Source organism: Crotalus tigris, unplaced genomic scaffold, assembly GCF_016545835.1.
Source record: "Crotalus tigris isolate CLP2741 ecotype Arizona unplaced genomic scaffold, ASM1654583v1 scf7180000017725.2566008, whole genome shotgun sequence".
In the NCBI taxonomy this organism is placed as follows: domain Eukaryota; kingdom Metazoa; phylum Chordata; class Lepidosauria; order Squamata; family Viperidae; genus Crotalus; species Crotalus tigris.
Window position 1 is genome coordinate 727,059 of NW_024096593.1, and position 26,814 is coordinate 753,872.

General features: G+C 34.6%; 1 protein-coding gene across 13 annotated transcripts in view; it reads right to left on the reverse strand.

Moving 5' to 3' along the window:
- The window catches only part of INPP4B (inositol polyphosphate-4-phosphatase type II B), a 291,651-nt gene that overhangs the window by 99,485 nt on the left and 165,352 nt on the right, over nt 1–26,814 (reverse strand). For 11 of the 13 annotated variants that reach the window (XM_039338941.1, XM_039338936.1, XM_039338945.1 and 8 more), the window contains 6 exons: nt 25,994–26,117; nt 23,623–23,695; nt 19,394–19,541; nt 14,081–14,211; nt 7,996–8,100; nt 5,515–5,623 (listed from right to left, as the gene is read on the reverse strand). In XM_039338941.1, coding sequence (XP_039194875.1) covers nt 5,515–5,623; nt 7,996–8,100; nt 14,081–14,211; nt 19,394–19,541; nt 23,623–23,695; nt 25,994–26,117 — 690 coding nt within the window. The remainder of the gene's footprint in view (nt 1–5,514; nt 5,624–7,995; nt 8,101–14,080; nt 14,212–19,393; nt 19,542–23,622; nt 23,696–25,993; nt 26,118–26,814) is intronic. The other 2 variants (XM_039338942.1, XM_039338940.1) reach the window with 1 other exon arrangement.

A 26,814-nucleotide genomic window follows, 5' to 3' on the forward strand; every position in this document is an offset into this window, starting at 1 on the left:
CAGGTGAAGATGAACTGCATGGGTTTTGGTTGAAACATCTAACTGTTATACACCCACTCATTGCCAAGCAGTTCAACAATATACTACAAGGAGGAGAAATTGAAAAGTGGCTAACAACTGGGAAAACCTACCTAATAATTAAAAATCCAGCAAAAGGGGCAACACCAGGTAACTACAGGCCAATTACCTGCTTACCAACAACTTTCAAATTACTAACTGGTGTGGTAGCTGATGCAGTACAACAGCATCTAGTTGAAAACAATCTCTTTCCACCTGAGCAGAAAGGAAACTGCCCCAATAGCAGAGGAACAAAAGATCAACTCCTAATAGACAAAATGATCTTGGAAAACTGCAAGAAAAGGAAGACCAACCTGAATGTGGCATGGATTGACTACAAAAAGGCATTTGACTCTCTGCCACATGATTGGATAATAAAGTGCCTAGAAATAACAGGAGTCAGTAGAAACATCAGAAAATTTGTGCAAAGATCGATGGCACAATGGAAGACACAGTTGCAGATCAATGGTGAGAAGCTGGGAGAGGTTAATATCAAGAGAGGAATATTTCAAGGAGATTCATTATCACCATTACTATTTGTTATTGCACTGTTTCCTCTGTCAACAATACTGAATAACTCAGGACATGGCTATCAAACATCAAAAACATCTGCCAGACTATCCCACCTCCTTTACATGGATGATCTGAAGCTGTATGGAAAAACATCATCTGAAATAGAATTGCTCAACACTGTCCGTATATATAGTCAAGATATTGTAATGGAGTTTGGCTTGGACAAATGTGCCAAACTTACTATCAAACAAGGAAAAATAGTGAAAACTGAAGGAATCAAGATGCCCCACGAAAATAACATTAAGAGTCTGGATGAGGAAGAGTACTACAAATACTTGGGTATCCTTCAAGCTGACAACATCAAGCACACTGAAGTCAAGAAAAAGATTAGAGGTGAATACATCAAGAGAGTGAAGAAGATCTTAAAGTCCAAACTCAATGGAGGAAATACCATAAAGGCAATCAACACCTGGGCAATCCCAGTCATTAGGTACACAGCTGGAATAGTGGACTGGACTCAAGCAGAACTAAAAGCAATGGATAGGAAGACCAGAAAAATAATGACAATGAATCATGCCCTTCATCCACGCAGTGACATTGATAGACTTTATCTACCAAGGCAAATAGGTGGGCGTGGAATGCTACAAGTACATCAGATGGTTGAAGAAGAAAAAATGGCTTTGGAAGAATATCTGAAGAACAATGATGAAGATGCACTGAAATTAGTATATCAGGAAGGCTTACTAACTACTGGAGAGACCAAACTGGCAGAAATTGAAGAAGAGACCGAGGGACTAATTCTGGCTGCACAAGACCAAGCCTTAAGGACAAATGCATACAAAGTCAAAATTGAGAAGACAGCAACAGACAGTAAGTGCCGCCTATGCAAAGAAGCTGAAGAAACAGTGGACCACTTGGTAAGCTGTTGCAAGAAGATTGCACAAACTGACTACAAGCAGCGGCATGACAAAGTAGCAACAATGGTGCATTGGAAGATCTGCAAAAAATATCATTTGCCTGTAAGCAAAAACTGGTGGGATCATAAAATAGAGAAAGTCATAGAAAATGATAAAATTAAACTGCTCTGGGACTTCAGAATTCAAACAGACAAGCACCTGCAACATAACACCCCAGACTTAACAATTGTCGATAAGAAAGACAAAAAAGTCTGGATAGTGGACGTGGCAGTGCCTGGAGATAGCAGAATAGAAGAGAAAGAACTGGAGAAGATAACAAAATACAAAGACCTACAAATAGAAATAGAAAGACTGTGGCAAAAGCAAGCAAGGGTAGTACCAATAGTCATAGGCTCCTTGGGTGCAATCCCAAAACAACTGGAGCACCACTTGAACACCATTGGCATTGACAAATTCGCTATTAGTCAATTGCAAAAGGCGGCCTTATTAGGAACTGCTTCCATCCTGCGACGATACCTGTAATACCATCAAACATCCACATCTGCCTATCCCAGGTCCTGGGTAAGGACTCGATAGGTAGACAAAATGCCAAATCCAGTCTGAACATCTGGCTGACTGTGTGATGATCCATAATAATAATAATAAATAATAATAATATAATAATAATAATAATAATAATAATAATAATAATAATAATAAAGTTGGAAGGGACCTTGGAGGTCATCTAGTCCAACCCCCTGCTCAGGCAGGAAACCCTATACCATTTCAGACAAATGGCTGTCCTTGCTCTTCTTTAAAACCTCCAGTGTTGGAGCATTCACCGCTTCTGGAGGCAGGTTGTTCCACTAGTTAATTGTTCTAACTGTCAGGAAGTTTCTCCTTAGTTCTAGGTTGCTTCTCTCCTTGCTTAGTTTCCACCCGTTGCTTCTTGTCCTGCCTTCAGGCGCTTTGGAAAATAGCTTGACTCCTTCTTCTTTGTGGCAGCTCCTGAGATATTGGAACACTGCTATCATGTCCCCCCTCGTCCTTCTCTTCATTAAACTAGACAGAGACTGTTTTAAACCAATCTGGCTAAAAAAAGAAAATGGCAAATTCCAATCCTTAGAAGTTTCTTTGGAAAGTCTCTGTCCATTCGGATTTGAACATGCCAAGATCTAAACAATGCATCTAGGATATTGATTTTCAATCATTTTTAAGCCTAGTATCCAACCATATCATCTTCTCAAATAGGCATGTCTCATCATCATATCTCAATTCTAATTCTGAAATTCTGTTGGGGTTTCACCTTGGTCAGGATGGATGCCCTACTGTCTGCAGTTCTGGGGAGGGGGGTATAAGAACATCCCTTTTCAACAGTGCTTATGTCCATGTGGAAATGGCTTTGTAGAATTCCTAAGCCATATGTTCCTTTATTGCTTGATCTATAGGAATCAAGGAAAATATACATTTATCCCATTTTAAAGAACTATCCTAGTAAAGAGCACAATGTCCATCTGTCACTGCTGTCTAACCAGGACCCTGACATCTGTTTCCAGGTTTTTGATCTTGTACTATGATAAATAAAATTAATAACATTGATATGGTAATCATAAAGACAATGTGCCATATGTCATCAAATAATAAAAAAACTGATCCTAGCTTCATATTATGCTCATACTGCATTTATAATTTTTGTAAAATTAAGTATTGCTTTGTTATATATACGTGTATGTTGCTGCTTAATCAGGTAATCGTAGCATTTGAAATAAATAAAAGTTCATTTTCAATCTTACAAAATTAATGCAGATGAACAGATTGGGTTTTATTTGGACCACATTTTTAAGTGAACTAAACTAATTACATTCTGAGGCCGCTACACAAAGGGAAAAAATAGACTTTAAATAAAGGGAAAAAACAGACCAACCTATCAAAAATAGTGCCATAAAAAACAGAATAGAAACACAAGTTAAGATGGGCAAGAAAATGGTAAGTGAGCAGCTGTCATGAGTTCAAATCGCCAGGACCAAATGGATTACATTCCAAGGTTCTCAAGGAACTGGCAGATGTGATCTCGGAACCACTGAACTATATTTTTCAAAGATCCTGGAGCACAGGGGAACTACTGGAGTACTGGAAAAGAGCTGATGTAGTTTCCATCTTCAAAAAAGGAAAAAAAAATGGTCCCAGGAAATTACAGACCTATCAGCCTGACCTCAATACCTGGGAAAATTCTGGAAAAGATCATCAAACAACGAATCAGTGAACATCTAGAGACAAATAAAGTCATTACTAAAAGCCAACATGGGTTTGTCAAAAATAGATCATGCCAGACAAATCTTATTGCATTCTTTGACCAAGTGACAAAATTAGTGGATCAGAGGAATGCTGTGGACATAATTTACTTGGACTTCAGTAAGGCATTTGATAAAATAGATCACAACCTACTACTTGATAAGATAGAAAAATGTGGGGTAGACAGCACCACCACCAAATGGATCCGTAGCTGGCTGACCGGCCGTACTCAGCGAGTGGTTCTCAATGGAACCACATCTACATGGAAGGAAGTGTGTAGTGGGGTGCCCCAGGGCTCTGTTCTGAGCCCAGTGCTCTTCAACATCTTCATCAAGGATTTGGACGAGGGGCTAGATGGGGAACTCATCAAATTTGCAGACGATACCAAGCTGGCAGGAATAGCCAACACTCCAGAAGACAGGCTTAAGATACAGAAGGATCTGGACAGACTTGAACACTGGGCACTATCTAACAAAATGAAATTCAATGGTGAAAAAAGCAAGGTTCTACATTTAAGCAAGAAAAACCAAATGCACAAGTACAGCATAGATGGCACCTTGCTCAATAGTAGTAACTGTGAGAGGGACCTCAGAGTCGTAGTGGACAATCACCTAAATATGAGCCAGCAGTGTGCTGCAGCTGCCAAAAAGTCCAACACAGTGCTAGGCTGCATTAACAGAGGGACAGAATCAAAATCACGTGAAGTGTTAATACCACTTTACAATGCCTTGGTAAGGCCACACTTGGAATACTGCATCCAGTTTTGGTCACCACGATGTAAAAAAGATGTTACGACTCTAGAAAGAGTACAGAGAAGAGCAACAAAGATGATTAGGGGACTGGAGGCTAAAGCATATAAGGAACGGCTGCTGGAATTGGGTATGTCTAGTTTAATAAAGAGAAGGACGAGGGGGGACATGACAGCAGTGTTCCAATATCTCAGGGGCTGCCACAAAGAAGAGGGAGTCAAGCTATTTTCCAAAGCGCTTGAAGGCAGGACAAGAAGCAACGGGTGGAAACTAAGCAAGGAGAGAAGCAACCTAGAACTAAGGAGAAACTTCCTGACAATGAGAACAATTAACCAGTGGAACAACCTGCCTCTAGAAGCGGTGAATGCTCCAACACTGAAAGTTTTTAAGAAGAGCCTGGACAGCCATTTGTCTGAAATGGTATAGGGTTTCCTGCCTGAGCGGGGGGTTGGACTAGATGACCTCCAAGGTCCCTTCCAACTTTACTACTACTACTACTACTACTACTACTACTACTACTATATGATTTAGAATATGACTAATTTTCATGCAGTCTTTCAAATTCTGTAATATGGCATATGACTCATATCTCATACATTGCATGATTTAACTTTGCACCCTGATGAATTTGTGACTAAAACAACTCAACGACGTAAATTGGTTCACCCTCTCCCATTCATTTCTTCTTTTTCTAAGCACATGCTGTGATTTGTAATTGTTTTCTTAAGGTAACCTTTTTATGTTTATTTTTCATAGTTTTTCAGCTCCTTTTCTATAAAATTAGAAGAATGGAAATAACTTTAAATAATTAGATAAATATGTTTAATTTTCTAAATAAAGACATATTAATAATGTGTTACCATATACTCACTTAAGAAAAGCAATAAAAAGAGAATTAATAATGCTGATATCTTCATAATCTAAGGAGAAAAATTGCTAGAAATGTTGATAGACAATACAAAATTAGTTAGTGAGGACTATTTCTAAATTGATAGCAGTGTACTTACTTTCGTCTTTCTGCCTCAAATTTATTCAATAATTTCTGAAGACCACCATTTTTAAATCCCTGAAAATGTGCTGCAGGAGCTCCCACAGTGATGACATCATAAAGAACATCTGCAACACGAAGATTACATGCTAAATTGTACATATACAGATACATTGTAATCATATAGCGATAATAAGTAGTTTTAGTAGTCCTAACTAATACAAATGAATTTGCCTCTCCAAAATGAATTTCACCAATCATCAATTCCCAACCACTTGCAAATGACCAGGTTTACCATTCCAGGGAGCTTCTTTTCTGTCTGAAACCCTCTTTTATTGTCTCATCTGCTTAAATCTTAATGACTTCTTCAACGTTGTTAAACTAAGTCAAGAGCTTACTGTACTATATTGGCCAAGTCCATCCAGTCCATCTAGGAAATATTCTAAAGAGACATTCCTATGACAGGACATAAAGAATCAAATATATTTCCTGCTTCTTCACCCAATTATTGTGATCATGCTTTGTTAGTAAGAAAATATTTAGCAATTGGTTTTATCCTGGTAAGATACCATTACTGGATATGCCTCTTGCCAGTTTTAGAAATTTCATGAGAAAATTTTTTTTCCACGTGGTACTACATGGAATGATAACAGAAAATACAACTTTTTCAAACACAGTTATTAGCAATAACAATAGCACTTAGACTTATATACCGCTTTATAGTGCTTTACAGTACTCTCTGAGTGATTTTCAATATCAGCACATTGCCCCCCAAAATTTGGGTCTTCATTTTACCAACCTCGAAAGGATGGAAGGCTGAGTCAACCTTGAGCCAGTCAGGATCAAACTCCTGGCAGAGGGCAGAGTTAAGCCTGCAATACTGCATTTTAACCACTGCACTACCACTCAATTATTGGTTCCTTTTATTTTTGTAGTTATTTACTTAGGTAGATATAATACATTTTTCTTCCTTTTTTCAATAATGTTATTAAATATTACATTATACAGATAAAATTAGTACAATTACACACTACTGAAATATATTAAAAAAATAAAACTTAAGAAACTGCAGAAAAAGAAAATATAAGAAAAGAGAAAGGTTAGAAAAAGAAGCCTCTCCCTTCATCCGCAGCAAGTCTAATCAACATTACCAATTTATCACTCTTAAAATACAATCAAACATCTATTCATTCCATACCTTACATTCTCTATAAGCCCATCCCTAAAACCTCATCTCTATATATTAATCAGCAAAGGACCACTAAGGGTTATCAAAATACTATGTAAGTATTATAATTTTTATTTAATATGCTCAGTTTGAATCTTATTCATTTCTTTTTAAACATATTCTGTATTTCCTCAAATATGGGGTATGTTTAAATAGTTGAAGTTCAATTCCAATCAGAAAAACATTAAATATCACCAAAAATAGCAATGCATTATTTTAAAAGATTTTCAATCTTTAACAAGCAGTTAAAAAAAAAGGAAATTCCAAAATGATTTTAAAAAATGAGGTTTGGTCAAACCTTGAGTCCATAAAAGACTATGTCAATGGTTCTTGAGCTTGTTGAATGAGTCCCAACTGTTTGCCAAGTTAGCAAAAATGTCAATTTCTGTACTGGCTCATAAAAAAATACCCAGTTGTGTTCTTACATATGGGTAACCTCAAGATTTCTCCTTGCTCCAGAGAGAATTTTTAACAGTTTAGGTGGAGTATAGATCTGCCTTTTGACTGTAATGTATCCCATTGAACATGGGACATCAATTCACCATTAGTCTGTTATGTTTTTCTTCCTACTGTTTTAGGAATTTGCTTACTATTCATACATATTATATATTTTTTGCACAATCTTTGTTTTGTATATTAAATTACAAAACAAAATTTGTATTAACACTGTATTAATATTCATGCAGTTGGTTTAATAGACTTCAGTTTAGTGAATTTTGGAAGCAGTGTATAAAAACTATTCATAATTCTATGCATGTATTAACATCATTTTACGCTTGCATACATTTCAATTTGCCCTTTAATAGATGTTTGGGCATAGTGGACACTCCTTATTCCTTTCATGATTGAAGTTAAATTATAGGTAGTCCTCAACTTAAGATCATAATTGAGCCCAAAATTTCTGTTGTTAAGTGAGTTTTGTCCCATTATACAACATTTCTTGCCACAGTTATTAAGTGAATCACTGCAGCTGTTAAGTTAGCAACACAGTTGTTAAGTGAACTTGGCTTCTTCATTGACTTTTCTTGTCAGAAGGTTGCAAAAATGATCACAACTTCGGGATGCTGCAACGGTCTTAAGTATGAACCAGTTGCCAAGCATCTGAATTTTGATCACATGATCATGTGGATGCCACAAAGGTTGTAACTGTGAAAGTAGTCATAAGTCACTTTTTTCAGTGCCATTGTAACTTTGAACAGTCACTAAATGAACTTTTATAAGTCAAGGACTAGCTATACTAGGTAGTGAACTGTATAACATCATACAGCTTACCTTTTATACAAGGACCCTGCACAAGCATTCTCTGCAGATGTAGATTTATTGGAACAAATTCTAGTGTTTTTTCTCCTTTACTGCAACTTGATTTGAAAGAAGAGCCTGAAAAAAAATGATAAAATATCCTTAACTGAAGATCCAGATGTTTTCTCTTTCTTAAAATCTAAGAAAAGCATTTTTGGGTGTGAAGAATCTTTATGCTTCAGTTTCAGAATGGCCCCCATGAAATCTAAGGAAAAGAGAGCTACTTTTAAAAATTGCTAACAACTCTATATGGACAGTTCTATGCTCCTTGCCACAATTTTCCTTTTAAAATCTAAATACCGCTCTATTTTCAATTTGTAAGAATTCACACCATAGGAATTCTGTGATGTCCAAATCCAAAATATGTACAAGATACGATTTGGATAGGAGAAGTGTAAAGGAGAAATTTAGGAAATATAAAGGAAACTTTCCTAATATCATTAAATTCAAGACTATTTGCACTATTGTAACCAAAGGATTATCTCTTTGTAATTGGTATACAAATTCAGAGGACTAACCATCCACTTATTAATACCTATCAAACAAATTAAGGCTGTAAAACAGCATAATCAATTAATAGATGATTTTACTGACAATGGTGGTGCATTTATTATATATACAGTATTTACTAAAAATAACGAACTTTGTGGCATCTTAAAGACTTTTTAAAGTATTATCTGATGTCTAATACTTAAAGTGTGTACATTCTCCTCTTATGGAAAGAGGTATCCATAAACAGTAAGGTTAGAAGTAAATGAAATGAAGGAACAATAACCTTTGCAGCAAAACCCCCACATATTCTCAGCTAGAAATGAAGGCACCTAAACAACCATTGCAGCAACCATAGAAAAAAGTCTGTAACATTATTCTCATTTTAAAGTCAAGCACTGAAGTCAGTAGTTATTCAACAGTAAAGACTGGGCTTTCAGAGATCAATGCCTATTTCTTAGCCCATGTTCTAGAATTTTCAGTGCAAAAAGTCTGGTCAATACCTCTCTGTTGCTCTCCTCAACCATGGAGAACTCAGCTACTATGTATGTACAGCAAACCTGAGCAAATTCTGTTCTAAGACATAATTGAAATTAATTATAAGTATTTTGAAAATCTTGATATAGAAGGAACAAGACCAGATAAATAGCTTGCTTATTCTGTATAGCAAGTTCATAATAGAAAACTGGAACATATTTACAATTACCATAATTTGCAGTGCAGACTTCAGTCAAGAATAATAGAGTCACACGCAGCAACAATAACACTTAATATGATTAGGCTAAGGCATGTATTCTTTACTTAATTTTTTCTATTAAGTTCTCCAAGTTCATATGTGGGCATTGTGATCCTTCTTTTTTCTCTTCATGCCACTCAACCCAAAGCCTATATATGGTTCCCAAATTTAGAATTAATCAAGGTTTTTAGCTATTATTGGAATTTATCTCTGATTCCAGTTTGTTCGGAATCATAGATTCCAATATTAAATAGTAAACAGCTGTTATATCGCATTTCCATTTTGTACATCATAATTAGTGCAAAAATTATTCAATTAACTTTAGGCATGCTCCAATATCAGCTTACTCAGATAAAGAACATAAACTTGAATTGAGTATAGTTTTCACATTCCCAGAGTTATTTATATTTTTTTGACATAGAAACAAGCGTAAAAATCCACATATTTACCAACCATTGGCAGGCTATTATACTTTACATTTTGTACATGTAAAATGATTCATATAATGAAAAATAGTAGTTTGCATGATTTTACATATGTCTGGAAAGCAGTTTTCCGTAAAAACCCAAATAAGAACTGTGTAAACAGTGTAAACTTAATGAAGATATACACCTTTATGTGCACATGCTTGTCTGCGTTTAAAGCTATTGAAATGAAGCCAGTTACCACAATTTTAATTATATAGTCAGCAAATTCACAGAGAACAATTTTAAGTTTGTAATAATTAACTTGGATAGCACAAGTCTTAATTTCAGCTTTTCAAGCTATTTAGGAAAAGTAAAATATTTTGGACCTATATGTCAGTCCAAACATATTTAATTTCTAATTCTGACTATTTTTACATTTACATTACAATTACTCAAACTAAAACTAAGCGTAGCTTTCCTGAATGGGATGCCATCAGTACACTGTGAAACTGAAATCTGAACTTCCTGATGGAAAGACGAGATATAAGCACATATGCCACATATGTCTGGAAACAATAGGTTCCACTAGAAATAACATGTAACTGAGTTATTTGCTGAACATGTTCCACTAAGAAATTTATAAATAGAGTACATCTATAAATAAATGATTTATTTCCATAAATTCCATAATTATAATACCAAGATATTTTTATCACTTTTTTAAATTTTTATTTATCAAATTTAGATACCACCTCTCTCGCTATCCAAGTGACTCTGGGCAGTTTTCAGATACAAATAATAAAACTGTATAAAATAAATAAAATTTGAAAACAATTAAATCAGAGTGAAAAATAAAATAAGAGCAAACTTAAAAAGTTAAAAAAGGTGAAGGGTGCATCGTCCAGCCAACCCCAGACTTGTGTGCCATTCTTCAATCCCCAAGCCAGTTGGCAGACTATCTTCCAGAAGACTATCAGTCAATCAGAATAGAGCTGGAAGGGGCCTTGGAGGTCTTCTAATCCAACCCCCTGCTCAAGCAGGAAACCCTATACCATTTCAGATAAGTAACTAAAGAGTGGGGGCCATTATCACCTCTGGGGCAAGATATTCAATGGCAGGCGCAACAGCAAAGAAGGCCCCACCAGCTGAAATTCTTTAACCAAAAGGTTCTATAACATATCCTCCCTGTTTGACATCACATCACATTGCCCGAAATTAAACATGTAACTCCATTCAATGTACAGGGTTTTACTTTATGTTTCTTTTCAAATAGCAGCTACAGTATGTGGGTAAAAGCATCAAGATTACTAGTGCAAAGTGAAAAGATAATTCTTTCTCTGGTACTATGAACTTGATGAAAATCACATTTCCTTAAAACAAGTTTCCATCCAGACAGGGGAGTGCCTTTTCTTCCATAGCAGCTTGTATTTCATTATCAACAGTAGCATCAGAATAAATGTATAAATAAATTTATAAAATTTATAAAATGAAAATAAATATATCAAGCAAAAATTAAAATTGTGTGATAGAAATTAACCAGAAAAATAAAAAGAATAATTTAAAAGCCTGGAGAACAAAATAGGCATTTTCTATACCTAAAAGGAAGCAATGTTACTAGCAGATGAATATTGTATGGCTTGCTGGAAAAATAATCTTTGTGACTGTCAGCTATTTTATATACCAAAAAAAAAAGAAAAGAAAAGAAAAAAAGAATCTGGCTTAAAAAACAAAACAACTGCAACTATTTCATCAGGCTAAGAACAGGAGGAGAGGAAATGAACAAGGTATAGGACACTATAAATGGCAATCCTGCGCATTAAAACCTATCAGAGATATAAAATAAGAATCATCCTTTATATGGGAACAATATTGGATAGCTTCCATATATAATGAAAACATACCTAGAAATGTACATAAAGGATGGTCTAAATAACTGATAAGATGGAGAGATCTTATGCACGATCTGCAAAAAATATCATGCCCAGACCATGAAACAGATTAGATTCTTGTTATCATCTGGGCCAGTGTTTCTCAACCCTGGCAATTTTAAAATGTGTAGACAAATTCACAATTCTAGAAGTTTATACATCTTAAAAACAAACATTGATTGGACTTTCAGTTTTGCACAGTAGCACCGGACCAAGGGACTGCAGAGCTCCGTATCCCACAGCTGGTTTAGACCATCCAGGGGACCCTAAATGAATCTAAGTCACCCCAGAGAGATGACGAAGGAGCCCCCCCCCCGGATCACTGAAAGACAGCAGTCGATCCGTTTGATCCGGGGGAAGCGCTCCAACCCGACAAGAGAAAGGCTAGCTGCACATCAGTGACTAGCCCAAGCTACCAGCAGCAGAAGTCCAAAAACACTAACCAGAACAACTATGAACAGCGTGCTTGGAACTGGGTGAGAATGTTGATCTTCTCTCTTTTATCGTGTAACTGATTTTCTGGAAAAGATCCCCAAGAAGCAAAAAATCCTCCAAAAGTGAGAAGGGAGGGAATCGCAACCCACCCTTCCATAGATGGAAGTGGCGATTTAATTTTTGTGGGGGACAGAAATATATTGAAATGAAATTAATACTATAGTCTGTATAAATCTAAAAATTATGAAAACTGTTAAGATTTCACATCTAAAAGAGTATTGATGAAATTATAAAAAATAATTATTCGTCTTAAAAGTTAGAAAATGACTAGCTACTGACACCTAGTGGACGATTAGAGCACAGAACAGCTGCATTGACTGAGAAATTGGCAAGACGTCTAGAAATAAAGAACTGAACCTCAGTACTTTTAGCCAAATAGAAAACAGCTGGGAACAGGGGAAAGAAAATACACTGGGTCACCTATTACAGATTGAGAACTATATTTGTTTTAAAAATTGCTGACCTTCTGGGATTATAGAGCGGTGGTCTCTAAGCTCAAGTATTGTCTGCAGAGAAAAATTTTGACTTTTGGCTAATTTTCTAGGGGGGAATTTACTGCATGGTTAAACATTCTGGATTGCAATTTTGGCTGGCTGATAATTGTAAGACCCCTGAATAGAAGAGCTATTATAAAATATTGCTTTCAGTGATGCTTTGACAATTGGAAATGTATTGGATAATAAAGACTATGGTACCGGTGAAATAAGACTATGGTACCGGTGAAAGAATATCTGAAGAGGGGAGATAAAACTAATGTTGCCTACCACACCTAATATCTCCTTCTGAAGGCCCCAGCCTGAAATATCAGAGACCTGCAGGAGCAATACACCAAGACAAGGCAAATATTTTCCAGGAGGAAATGTATGCAATGCTGCAACAGATTCAAATGACAATTGTGTCAAATCATGATGAAATTAAAAACAACTTTGATGACATAAATAAGCACATCTTTAACCTAAACATACAATTAAAAAACTCTCAGAAAATGACAACAAATGAACAAACAAACCAGATAACAGAACACAAATCAGAGGACAGTGACCCAAAGAGCGAAGCTACAGATGAAGAGAACCACAGCTTAATACAAACAAAAGAAAACTTGCAAGATTTTGCCATAACAATAGAAATGGAAAAGATATCTTATTTTTTAGGGCTTCAAAACAAACTTTAAGATAGGAAAGAAGATCTAACGAAATGGATTATAGAGCAGCCAGGAGAATCATTAAAGTTTGGGAGACAGAAAATGCATGTCTTAAAAACTTAACTTGTCTCTTCTATTCTCAACAACATTTACAAAAATAGAAGAAGAATCGCCTGGCAAGTTGAACACACTGACTTGGAAAGTTACTTGGCAAAAGAAGAAGGCTAGAGTTAGATTCAAGAGATTTGATTCGACTTATGAGATGGAGTGCTATGAATACAGAGGGGAAATTAAGCTTAAATAAGAATCTTGAAAACAGGACATATAGTGACTCAACAAGATGATTTTTATAAATACAATTGAAACATAAGCTGATCAGAAAAGATGTTATATGCTGATGTTACTGTTATTTGTACAAACATAAGAAAAATGTTTATATCCAACTTTGTATATATCGAAAATATAAAGGACTATATTTGTTTAATGTTGACAAAAGGAGAATACTACTGGAAGAAGAGAGGACCAAAGCAATATATCATTAATCAATATATTGATTATGGAACTATAGAATTTAATTATTATTGTTTTTTAAATATATGAACCCAGACAACACACTGTTTAACAAGCACTAAAGACTGTTATTATAAAAATCAATAAAATATATTAAAAACAAACAAACAAACACTGATCTAGGCATTGAGAGATCTTACATTCAAGTAATATCATACATTCAATACTGTAATTATTTGTTTTCATAAACTTAAGAAAAAAGGTGATTATATGAACTCATGGTTTGTGCTACATATTTCTATAGAATAAAAAATCCCAAAATCGTAAGTTTAATTATTAAACATTTTCTGACCTGTATGTTTTCCAAGTTCTGCAAGCATATTTTGGTACAGGATCAACATTTGATCACAGTGTGCAATAACATTTTTACGCATATTGTCCCAATGTGGAGAAAGCTCCCCAAGTTCTTTAAGGTCCTGATTCCTGTAGCAAAATAACAATAAAAAACGTATTTTATCAATCTAATCTTACAAAATGTTAGTACAAATTAAGTGGTTAAACAACTATAGTCCAACAGCTAGTTTTACCATTCTTATTTATATATAGCATTATCCTGGGCTTAATCAATAAAATACTTTTTTGCAAAGAGATGGATTCAGGTTTAATTCAGAGAATCTTTCAGTAGGGTAAGGAATCCAGGTAGTAATAGAAAAGGCATTCTTAAACTGGCACCCTTCATGCATCTTGGAACTACTAAATACTGGCTAAGAATTCTAAGAATGAAAATCTCAAAATATCTACATTCTAAAAGGCTGCTAGATCATCTGCTATTTCTATGTTTTACAGAGGAAATAGGTCTTTAATTAGTATCTCTGAAGATCCCTGCCCTATCGCCTTCTATTTACATTAACATTTGATGAGGTGTTATCTTTTAAATCTACACCTTTTCAATGTTTACAAATTCTAATTGTATTCTCCAGCTTTTCTGTGAAAATAAACTGGTTTCCATCTGCATTTAGTGCAACCATCTGCATTGTTTAATACTGAAAAATATGCTCTGAAATCTAAAAACAACAATTCCACCAGCATCATTAAACAAAAAACCCCAAACAAATAATGATTTCCCCAAATAAAATAGTTTAACTTGGATGATGAGAATAGCACATTCAGATTTTCATTTTTTAAATATACCACTTAAAGAAAATCTTACTTTCACTTTTAATATGTACTACCAGGATTTATCTGTCTGGATTAATCATCTTGGCAAGTGCACCTGCTAAGTGAAAATGTTGGGCTAATAAAAGATAGTCAATTCATGGAGTTACAAAAGGAGACTCTTTAGCAAACTGCCAGCTTCCCATTAACCCTGGAAACTGACATAATTGAAACACAATTCATATCAGTATTAAATGAAAAAAACATGGAAAACTTTTACTGTTAGAACTACAACTGCCTGATTTCATTGAATATAAGAAACATGTTGTGCTGGGTGAAATGTGCTGGGTGAAATTTGGTTTTAACATCTATTAATTCAGGCTAAATGTTTTAAACTACATATCTGTTTCTCCTTGATGTTAGATATTATGGTTGGTGAAAGTTTGCTGAAGACAATATAATTGTACTGCTAATTCTAATACATTTTGAGATTATTAGTAATTTCAAATATGAAATACCCCCAAAAATATAAAATGTCAAGGTTCTTGCTGAAAAACAACCTCATTTAGCCCTTTCATTCTTGAATTATTTAAGCAATGTGTTCACAAAGGATTCTGCAGCAAATCAACTTTACATCAAAATGATGATACATGTGTTGATGCAAATTTTGCCTTTATATAATTGTGTTCCAATGTTTGTTGCAAGTTATGAGATTTTATTAATTTTATTAATACATATAAAATAATAATTCTGGGTGCTTCCATTTTTCCTGATTGCAATCATCTATAATTTAATAACTAGAATTAGTAATGTTTTATCTAAATTTATTTCAACTAGAATTTCAGATGAAATGTACATAGTTTTGATTGCCATGACCCAAGATAGGTATCAAAAAGGAAGAAAGTATGATACTAGCAACTATATTATCAACTTTCAGACTGCTGCTTCAACTAGGGGACATTATCATATCAACTAGGATATTAGACTTTTTATTTTTAGGAGCTTTTCTATAGTATTCTAGAAAGTTTTTATGTCTCCCATCCTTCTTAACATTTATATCTCAGATAAGGTATAACAAAAAATGTAAGATAATGGAGGGCATGTGAATGCTTCATTTCATTTTGACATTCCTAAGGTCATTAAAATATTTGGGCTTATTTTGAATTATGTTGTCAACGCTGCTAACATTGGATGTTCTTGCTTTGACAACAGATGGAAATGCAGCCATTTTCTCTATTGCTTTTAGAATTAGTTGATGGTGGGAGAGAGAATAGAGATGAGAGTCGAGCTAGTCAAAAAATAATATCTTAGCCATGGGAACCCAAGGACATTGGGCCCAGAGCTGATAGTGTTTCGGCAGGCTGGAGAGCTGGGGAGAAAGCCCGCACTTCAAGCTAACTGGGGAATGTGATTTATGACTGGTTATTGAAGGAGGGAATTGTACTTTGTTACTTTGTATCCAGGGGAGGGGAATTTAGTTTTTGGTTTCAACTATGCAGTGTCACTTTGGCCACCTAATGAGAAGGAAGGACTCATTGGAGAAGAGCCTAATGTTGGGAAAGATTGAGGGCAATAGAAGAATGGAACGACAGAGAATGAAGTGGCTGGATGGAGTCACTGAAGCAGTAGTATTGAACTTAAATGCACTCCAGAAGATGGTTGAGGACAGGAAGGCCTGGAGGAATGTTGTCCATGGGGTCACGATGGGTCGGACATGACTTCGCAATTAACAATATGTAGTGCAGATACGTTATTTCTCGAGTAAAAGATTCTTTAAGGCAAACAATGCCTCTTTTGAAGAGTTTCATCTATCGGAACCATGACATATGTACAGTATCTCAAATTTGGAATGTATAAATATATGAAAAAATATTTTTTAAACATGGGATGTAGAAAGTTTGTTCTTTTATGATAGAAAGACATGTTTGTCTTTATTAATTAACAGGCGCCACACTGGATTTATGCCAATGAATTGTGTCAGACTAACTCGATCTTCTTTAATGGCAGAGTTACTAGACTGGATGATCCCTTGCTACAGTATATCTTGACTTTAGCAAGCCTTTGATGCTGTTATAACATCCTTATTAACAAATTGATCAAATATGGGTTTGACAACTCAAACATTATGTGGACCCACAATTGGCTCAAGGACAACTCAAAGATAGCATCAAATCTTCCTGGAGAGACATCTTGTGTAAGGTGCCATGGGAATTTGTCCAGATCCTGGTGTGAGTCAACATTTTTTTAAATGATATGGAGAGAGTTAAAGGAATGCTTACCAAATTTGCAGACAATACAAAACCAGGAGGAGTTACTAATATTTAGGAAAAGGGAAAAATCCAAAAAGATTTTGCTTAAAACAGTGGATGGAAACAAATAAAATGAAATTTTATACACAGAGAAGTATAAATTCATGCTTCTAGATAAAAAACAACAGACATTCAAAATAGAGGAAATCTGGTTCAAGAACAGCACATACAAGGAGAATTTGTATGTACTAGTGGTTCATAAGCTCTATATGTCTCCACAGCATAATCCAACACTGTTCAAAGAAGACAAATAACATCAAAAATCCAGATTTAGAGAGGTAACTACTCCGCTCTATTCTGTCTTGGAAGGCTTCACTGGGATTATTATGTTCAGTTCTACACATTTTAATTTGAAAAGAACATTTATTAACTGGAACAGGTCCAAATGAGGGCTACCAAATGATGAAATTACTGAAAGGGATAGTTAAAAGATCCAGTTTTCAGAAGAGAATAACAACAATAATAAAAATGAAACAGAAATGAGTAATAACATCCAAAGTAAAGCATAAAAATATTTTAAGTAGCAACAGAGAAGTAGGGAGAGAGAAAAAGAGTGGAATTACTAGCATTTTTATATACTTTTTTATTTATCTTGTTATAATGTTATATGGGAATGTCTTTGAGGGACAAGGGGAAGAGATGATACCTAAGGATTGATTAGCTATTTTCTATTATTTATCTTATTTTATATTTAAGATGTGCACGATTGATGTTAACCATCCAGGGAAACATGATCACATGAACTAATTCTACTTTAATGTCAGGCTACATTACAGAATCTTATAACTCTGAAATTACAAATCATTCAGTCACTTTTAACAGATACATTAGGGCAGATCCTTCTTAAGTTCATTTCTTTGCCTGTTAAACACTTTTTGGCTCTCCTGCCCCTTTTTATCTGATCATTCCCTAGGCAGCATCTCTTCCCCTTTTCCCTCAAAGTCATTCCCACATATCATTGCACTTTTTTACTGGTTTATCTTTTTGTTTGTTTTGCCTTTAAATACTTCAGACAGTGCTGACTCATGGGCTTGAAATGGAGATTAATGCTGCCCCCTATAGTTGGCAATAACTAGTGGAGTAAAACCCACAGAGATTCCTTCCTTTAAAAAAATAGTTTAATAATATTTTTATAGCTGTTGTATTTTTATTTATTTATTTTATTTCAATCTTCATTCTAGCATAAAGTTCATTTTATGTATCTATTTGTATTCTTTTCCTTTTGTTTACTTTACTTAATTCAAAGAATGGTAAGTCAGAATTCAACATTTTTATAAGCATGTACATTTCAAATGTACATGCTTATAAAACATCTTGTGGCCCATAACCCACAAGATGTCAAGGTCTTCATCGAAATCGATGGACGAACAACAACATTTTAAATAAGCAGCACTTTTTAACAACTGGCTGTGGGAAAATGAAGGTTCAAAACTATTACATAGATAAACAAAATACTTTGTTGCATAACCCCCCCCCTGAAAAACCATGAATGAAATTTATTATATTAATATGGACCTGCTGAAAAGAATTTTAGACAAGTTATATTTACATTATAAAACCGGCTGAAGCTAGCAAATTATCTTCAATTATTCCTTATATATATACGATGTTAAAAACTATATAGTGTTTTGTTGTTGTTTTTATAATATCAGTATAAGAAAAAAATAAAAAAAGAAACACATTAACATTTAAACTTCTCTCTAATGACTAAATACATTTTATTTTCTTTATGAATAAATCTATGGCAAAATTAATGGTCTGATTATCAGACCAGTTGATTCAAAAACTTAAACATATAACATGAACATATAAAATCTCCTTGACTAGAATAATGTGATTAAGCTTCTTGAAGTATTCTATGTTTCCCTGCTCAACACTAATTCAGAAAATACTTGGAGTATGTGGCAGAACTGTAAAACAGTTTCAGATCTGGATTGGCCACACCTACGGTACTACAGGTAGGCCATTGGATTTTCCAGAGCAGGAAACGCTACATCAGCTCTAATGCCTGTTGTGGGCCCCTTAGCAATAGTTTGATTCTTTTACATTATTACATTGTTCCACTGGAGCAAGCAGTCTGGAATTCTGAATTCCTAGCATTTTGTTAATTACTATAATCAATGTTTTAAGTCAGTTTCTACCAGCAGTTTTCTAAAGACTATTCTAAAAGCACATTTTTAAAACATTTTCATTTCATTTACCTTCTCAGATCTTCCTTTATGTGAAGGCTGATAAGTTCCTTGGGAACATGAAAAGAAAGATTGCTCTCAAACATCTGTTCTCGTATATACATCCACTTGTTGTCAGAAGTGGGGAATGTATATAATTTACAGATTGGGTTTTTTAACACTGTAAAAGAGAAAGCATGGTATTGCTTAACTGCAGCTTACATTTTTTCCAAAAAATATTGCAGCATATATTTCCCAAGTAAGTGAAAGTTGTAGTTTGAAAAGCAGGAAGAGTAGTGACACTTGAATTCTGGTGTTGGAGAAAACTGAGTACACAGTAGACAGCCAAGAAAATAAAGCATGGATCAAACAAGTCAACACAGAGTTTTCACTCAAGAAATAAATGACCATGGTCACATATTAGGATGATGGGCCAATAGTGGAGGGCAGTTCTATTAACTGCCCTCCACTATTGTTAGTATCTGGAATAGAGAACTTTTCCAGTCTGCTTCAGAAATGATACTTTTGGCACATAGAAGAATTGGGAATTGAAGCGCAAGATAAATGAATAAAGTGTGGATTGAGAAACTCTTCACTTTAATCTGACATGGCACAGCATAAACAACCATGGAAGGTCTATGGAATGACTATGTTCAGAAAAGAAGCAGTTTTTTCCTGCACATATCATACAACAATTTTATTGTCTGCTGAGTTGTCTCAGGCTGTAAGAGTCTGACTGTAAGAGGGTTGGAAGGGATCTTGAACATCTTCTAATCTAATCCCCTTCCCAGTGCAGAATCCTCATACTATTCTGAATGGCTGCCTGGTCTTTTCTTGAAAACCTCCAGTGACAGAGCACCCACAACCTCAAGAGGCAATTGTCCTATTGCTTAATATATCTAAGTCATGAAATTCTTCCTTCATTCAACTGTGGATCTCTCACTGTACAGCTTCCACCCATTTGTTTTTGTTCTTGAAAAGTGGATCATAAAGTTGAAACTATATTAGTAAGCCCAATGAATTATCTTTTTTTGGAGATCAGCCAAGAGAATGTACTCTGATTATCCTCTTTCACTCTTCTGTAGCTTTCAATCATCTTATCCTTCTGAATTGGCTGAGAGATTTGGAAATTAGAGTCATTGGTATTATGGTTGTGTTCCTATTTTTCAGATAGGTTTCATATAGTATCACTTGGAGATAATTTCTTCTTGAAATGGGAACTGTTATATGTTGGTCCTCACTTTATCATTATTCTCCAGTGCTTTTCAGGATCCATTTGAAACTATTGGGAGGGTTTGGTAGTGGATCTAATACTGGGTGATACACTATGTGTCAAGCTCCACACAGACTTGGGTGACATCAAGGAAGCAAGAATTACACACAGGTCAGTCAAATATATTTAATACTAAACATGGACTAAATGGACAGTAGGAATTTCAAACTCTCATTTATTGTAAATTGCTTTAAGGCAGAGCTCTTTAGTAATTTGAAACATTTCTTATCCTGTTTTTTTTAATCCCTGAGCTAAATTACCATTTAAACTACCAATGTACTTAGCTTCCATTTCTTAATTGTTTATATCTATTTTCTCTTCAATTATATTCCCAGTTTCTCTACAATGGTTCACATGTGGACCTATTTTTTATTTTAGGAAATGGTGTAGCTCCTTGGTGTGCTCTTCATAAGTGGCTGAAATTGAATTTGTACAAGATGAAACTTTTCACAACTCCAGAGACAAGGTAAATTTGCCTTTTCTAGACAGGATTTCATTCTCCTGTGCTTCTGGATTCAAATATCTCTCTTTTCCAAATTCTTTCAACAGTCAATGATTGATCAGGCAATATGCTAACTTTCTGAAAAATAATTTGCTTAAAACTGTGATCTGCATGTTGGCAATTTCTAACTTTCACTATAATAATGTTCCATAGGGGACTACTTTCATTTAAGTCTAGAAATTTCAGTTAGTACAACCTTCAGCAGCCATGCTGATTTTAGAAAAAGTAAACAGACCTTATTACACTTACGATAAAAGTACTTCATTGATTACACTTCATTTCCTAGGTCACTATATTAAACATCCTTCAGATTTTTGATAGAATATTCCTTTTTATATGAACTGCCATATTTATTGAAATCTTATGACAACATTGGCCTCCAAATGTCATGACTTCCAAGTAAGATCTTTACATTATCCTTCCAGCTGTTTAAAAAATACTCCCTGAAGTGCTGAGGGCTAGTAGCCTTTAATAAGCCTTTAAAAGACATTGTTTTGTCTTGGTTTTTAATTATTGATTTTAACTGTTTTAATTGCTATTTTAATTATTTGTAATATCTCAGTTTTACATTTCTTTTATTACCAATTATTGAAATACTTCATTTTATATTAATATTTGTTTATAAATCCATGAAAACTTTGCAACAAAAGACTTACTAGTGATTTGTATGAACTAGCTTTTCCCTATCTGTGCCATTCAAATTTGTTCAGTTTTGTTATTATGTTGTCTGGGGGATTTAGGGAAGATACAATCCAAAATTAAATATTAAGTTACACTATGCTTCAGAGAAAACCTCTGAATAGATAATTAAAATTTCCTCTGCATTAGTGGCTCTAATAATGTATTTCATAAAGAGAACTTGCTTGTAAAGAACAGAAAAGAAACTTAATTTTTAGAAAGTCAAAATATTAAGAAAAGTCCCTTATTTCCTTTATAGGGTCATTATCCTTTATTGAGCCCTCCCTGTTTGACTGATTTTTTAAAACAAAAAAATACACGTAGATAAGCTAGTTGTCAGTCCCTTGAATTACGCTAGATTGAAAAACAAATTTCACAAACACTGTTGGAACATTTGTTGTAGGGGATGATAACAGACTTATTGTAAATATCAGGTATCATTCAGTATATAGTATAAAACAAAGACATACATTCCTTTCCCTGTTATACCAAGAAGAATCAAGGTGGAACAGTCATCATCAGTTTCTTTCCCACTACCTCACTACATTTTCCAGTGAAAACCTGGTGTTTATGTAATGGCTTCTGATGCCTTCTTCAAGGCGATTTACATATTCTTTTACACAATATTATTTTAATGTCAACATTTGCAATTGATAAATGATTAGTAAAAAACTCAAAAGTCTTAAAATAAGAATTGAAATTCAACAATAGTTTATTAGATTAACAATGAATAGCCACTCAGATTCATTGAAAATTGGGCAATATGCTAGTATTATATTATTATTATTATTGTTTATTTCTCATGCTTATTTCCCAACAAAGACTTCATAATTTATAAAGGATTTGGGATTCATATCCTAAGCAGATATTTAAGAATAAAGACAATAGCCTTCCAATATAGGAGATTTTATAATCCACAATTTCAAATCCCCTCATTTTATTTCCAGAATTGCAAAGGATACAATGAGCAGTTTAAGATACAGAGGTTAAACAGGTGTACTGTATGTATGTGCACGCACACATATTCTATAAATCATTTGAGTGTCTGTTGATATCTATATAAAAGAACAAATTTTATCACATTCATCATATGACTGTGATTAAATGCACTGTCCGAGTGATCTAGGCTATCTTGTTGGAAAAAATCTTAATGGCGACTCCACTAATGGGCTGAATGAGCAGCAATACACTGAATCACTATCCAATAAATCACTATCCAACAAAGAAACTTTAGGAGAAAAATTGAACTATCTAAGCGAGTAGTGTTGGAAGGACAGAGTTCTGCTTGAAATTCTAGTGATTTATCTTTGTTGCTACTTTGACACAGAAAGTTTGACTGGTTTAAATTGGAACTCCGGTTACAATTTTGCCTATATGCTAGTAGTTTAGTATTTACACCCATTATCATATACATTCCAGATTACACTAATATGCACGAAGTACAATTCTGGCTTTCAAATGAAGCCAGCAGAAAAAAATGAGTGGATGATTTCATGGAATTTCTGCAGGGGATGAATACATTTTCCAACAGTTTCAGCTGATTTCTCCTTTGCTGTAATAGAAGTTACTGCTTTTGAAAAAGAATTTCTGGATGTCAACATTTATTGAAACTACAAAAATCGGGGTAATTATATATCTGTGGAGAGATGATTGTACAGTAAGCATGTCTTGCTTACTGTACAATCTTTGACCCCTACCGGAAGGTAATAGAAATCATATGAGCCTGAAGCTAGCTCACTCTTTTAATTCAATACGAAGGTTAACATTAAGCATTCATTAATCTCACCATTATAAATTAAATGTACATACCTGCATTTAATAATGGTAAATTATCTCTATTAATTATGTTTTCTGGAGATGAACATGAATAAACCAAGGCACACTGAAAGATAAAGTTAGCAAATGTAAACAAGAATTCATAACACAGAATAAAAATAAGTTATAAAGCAATCATACTGAATTTAATATAATGTACTACCTAGTTAAATACCATAGCGCAGTGATGGCGAACCTTTTAGAGACTGAGTGCCCAAACTGCAACCCAAAACCCACTTATGCATCGTCGGGTACCGGGTGGGTGTGGCCCATTGGGTGGGTGTGGTCCATTGGGTGGGTGCGGCCCATTGGCTGGGCATGGCTGCGGTGGTAACAGCAGACTGGGTGGGACTAAAAAGTTCATTCAATCAATTCCAACTTTGTAAGGTCTTTTTTTTCCCCGCAAGTTGAAATTGACTGATTGTTTGAACCTTTTTTTTTTGTACATGGTGGCGGAGCTTAAAGCAAAAAAGTTTTATAAAACCCAGCTGAAGGCCTAGGACTGGGGCGACGGCGCGTGCGCCCACAGAGAGGGCTCTGAGTGCCGCCTCTGGCACCCGTGCCATAGGTTCGCTACCACTGCTATAGCGCATATCATTATTTTACTCTAATATCTTTAAAATGTCAAAATTGTTGTGAGTTTGAGTGGAAAAAATGTTTAATTTCTTACATAATGAGGAATTCAAGAACTAAAGGCTGCTTTAGAAAAAATATTATCTTTATTCACAAGATGCTTAAGAATTATTGTTATTCCTTTTGGCCAACAGTATTCATATTTATGTCTATGCCCAATAGCTGGAAGCTTCACATCACCCAGAGAAGACCAATAAGAGGCATATTATAACCTTAGCAAAGGGGTAGTACATGTTGTTAGACACATTCTTTTCATCTTGTTTTACAATGTCTAGAGTCCGTCCATCCTCCCTCCCCCCTCTGAAAATCCTTGACTAAATGAGCAATCTAACATGTCATTGTAGATCAATGTGCTAGGCTTAATACAATGACTTCTCTAATTAAACTGCCTTAAAGTAAATTGGCTTAAAGTAGCAAAAAGAAACATATGCAAAACTTATTGTGTTAATCCAGAAATTGAGTGATTGAGAAAAGTAACTAACTATATAACTTTCTTACCATAGTGTCTGTCAATCACAGGAATGCATCTTAAAGCAAATAGATGTTTTCTTTCCTAAAATAGCAAAGGCTAGAACAGTGGTTCTTAACCTTTTTGAATGAATCGCCCCCTTGAGCCAATGAGGAAGTTGTCATCGCCCCCCTCTCAATCACAACATAAGAAATAATTCTTCAATTGATGCAAAAACTTTTTTTGTTTTCTTTAAAATTGTCATATGGACATATTGGTGCAAATAATTTATTTCCAGTCTTTTTCCCATATCTCAACTGTGTGAAAAATTTTGGTGCCATCCATCATTTATTCCCAAACTTCGTGATACATGTATTTCATTATTATCTTATTTATTCAAGATGCTTAAATGTAATGACCACTGAAAACAAAATTCAATTGCAAGAAAGTGAAATGCCCGAAAAGAAAAACAGTAACATTTAATGATTGAATTACAAGTGAAATTTAAGACGCAAAAAGAAATATAAAAAGGGCATAAAAACAAACCGCAATGCGCATGAAGATAAGCGATGTGTATTCACATATGTACGGCGTTCTGTACTGAAGCTAGCTAGAAGAACATTTGAAAACACAATTCAATCCACTAATAGTGAGCGATCTGATGTTTTTGTACGACAGATATACAGCGATTCACTGTACGAAAAAGTCTCAAAAGTGTCCCCAAACTGTCTCGCTCCATTGCCCCCATATCACCCCCTTTTTGTTCCTTTGCCCCCGCATCGCCCCTTTTCATTCCATCGCCCCCCTGAAAAATGAAATCGCCCCCTGGGGGGCAATATCGCCCAGGTTAAGAACCACTGGGCTAGAATACCAATTCTTAAGACTGAGGATTAAAATGTCCTCCTTTGTTTTCATCACAGAGGAAAAGTGATGACATATTTCAAAATATGTGAAGCTAGGATGAGCAAAAATGAGAGCAGAAGTGAGCAAAAATGAGATCAGAAGAGAGGTTACCATACATTCATCAATAATATGACCTTTTATTAACAACAACAAATCTTTAAAATCATCTACTCCATTTCTATGTTAAGCAGAAGTGCAGAGAAACAGGATAGCACTCTAATTTATACTAAGCTGTTTATTTGTTTTGTTTTAAAGTTATTTTAACAATATATGTTAAAATTCTATACCATATACAGCTTTGGATATATAGTTTTGAAGGTTACACACTTTTATATAGGTTTCTAAAATAACTGATAATTCTAATTTAATTTGTGCACAGACCTTTGTTTTTACCTTTTGCTCTTTCCCATCTGTTGTGATCTGATCTGATTCCCCATCTTCAGTCTTCCCCATATTTATAAATCTGACATTTATTGTGCCAAATGTCTTCCCACCATCTAAACTCCTGAACAAAGATATGGAGAAGATAAAGGAACTTTATTTTCATCCCACATAGCAGCTTCATTAACTAAATGATTTTCATTCTCTATTAAAAGCAATTAAGTACAACATGCTGTCTTGCAATCACTGTCACAAATGTATCCTGACATTTAAGCAAACAGTATATCCATCATCACATTTATAATCTGAAATGCTGCAGCATATGTTTTATTACTTGTTCTCCATAATAATTTCTGAAGGGAATAAAGCTATATGCAAAATATCCACAGAGAGTTTAAAACAGATACTGTCCCTAAATATTGACCACAAGAGTGCATGCAAAAAGTATAAAATCTCTTTTGCTAGTCTGTGATGTGTTGTTCCAAATCCAAACTTACAAGAGCATTACCTTGTTTTCTCATGATATTACATTCAAGGAAAAGAAATTACAGCTCTAGAATTCTGCAGATTTGATACAATACATCTTAGCTTTTCATTATGTACTGCCAAAATCATACAATTCTACAAACTACCAATGATAATATATTTTCAAAGTCACAATATGATTTCAGCATAAAAATGATATATATTATGAGATGAATATCAATTCCTAAAAATTAAATAAAACAACCCCATGTTGCAACTTAACAAAAGGACAGTACAAGTAGTGCCAATCTGGCTTCTGGTGGAAGCTTATAACATAAAATGGGGATCACCACAAA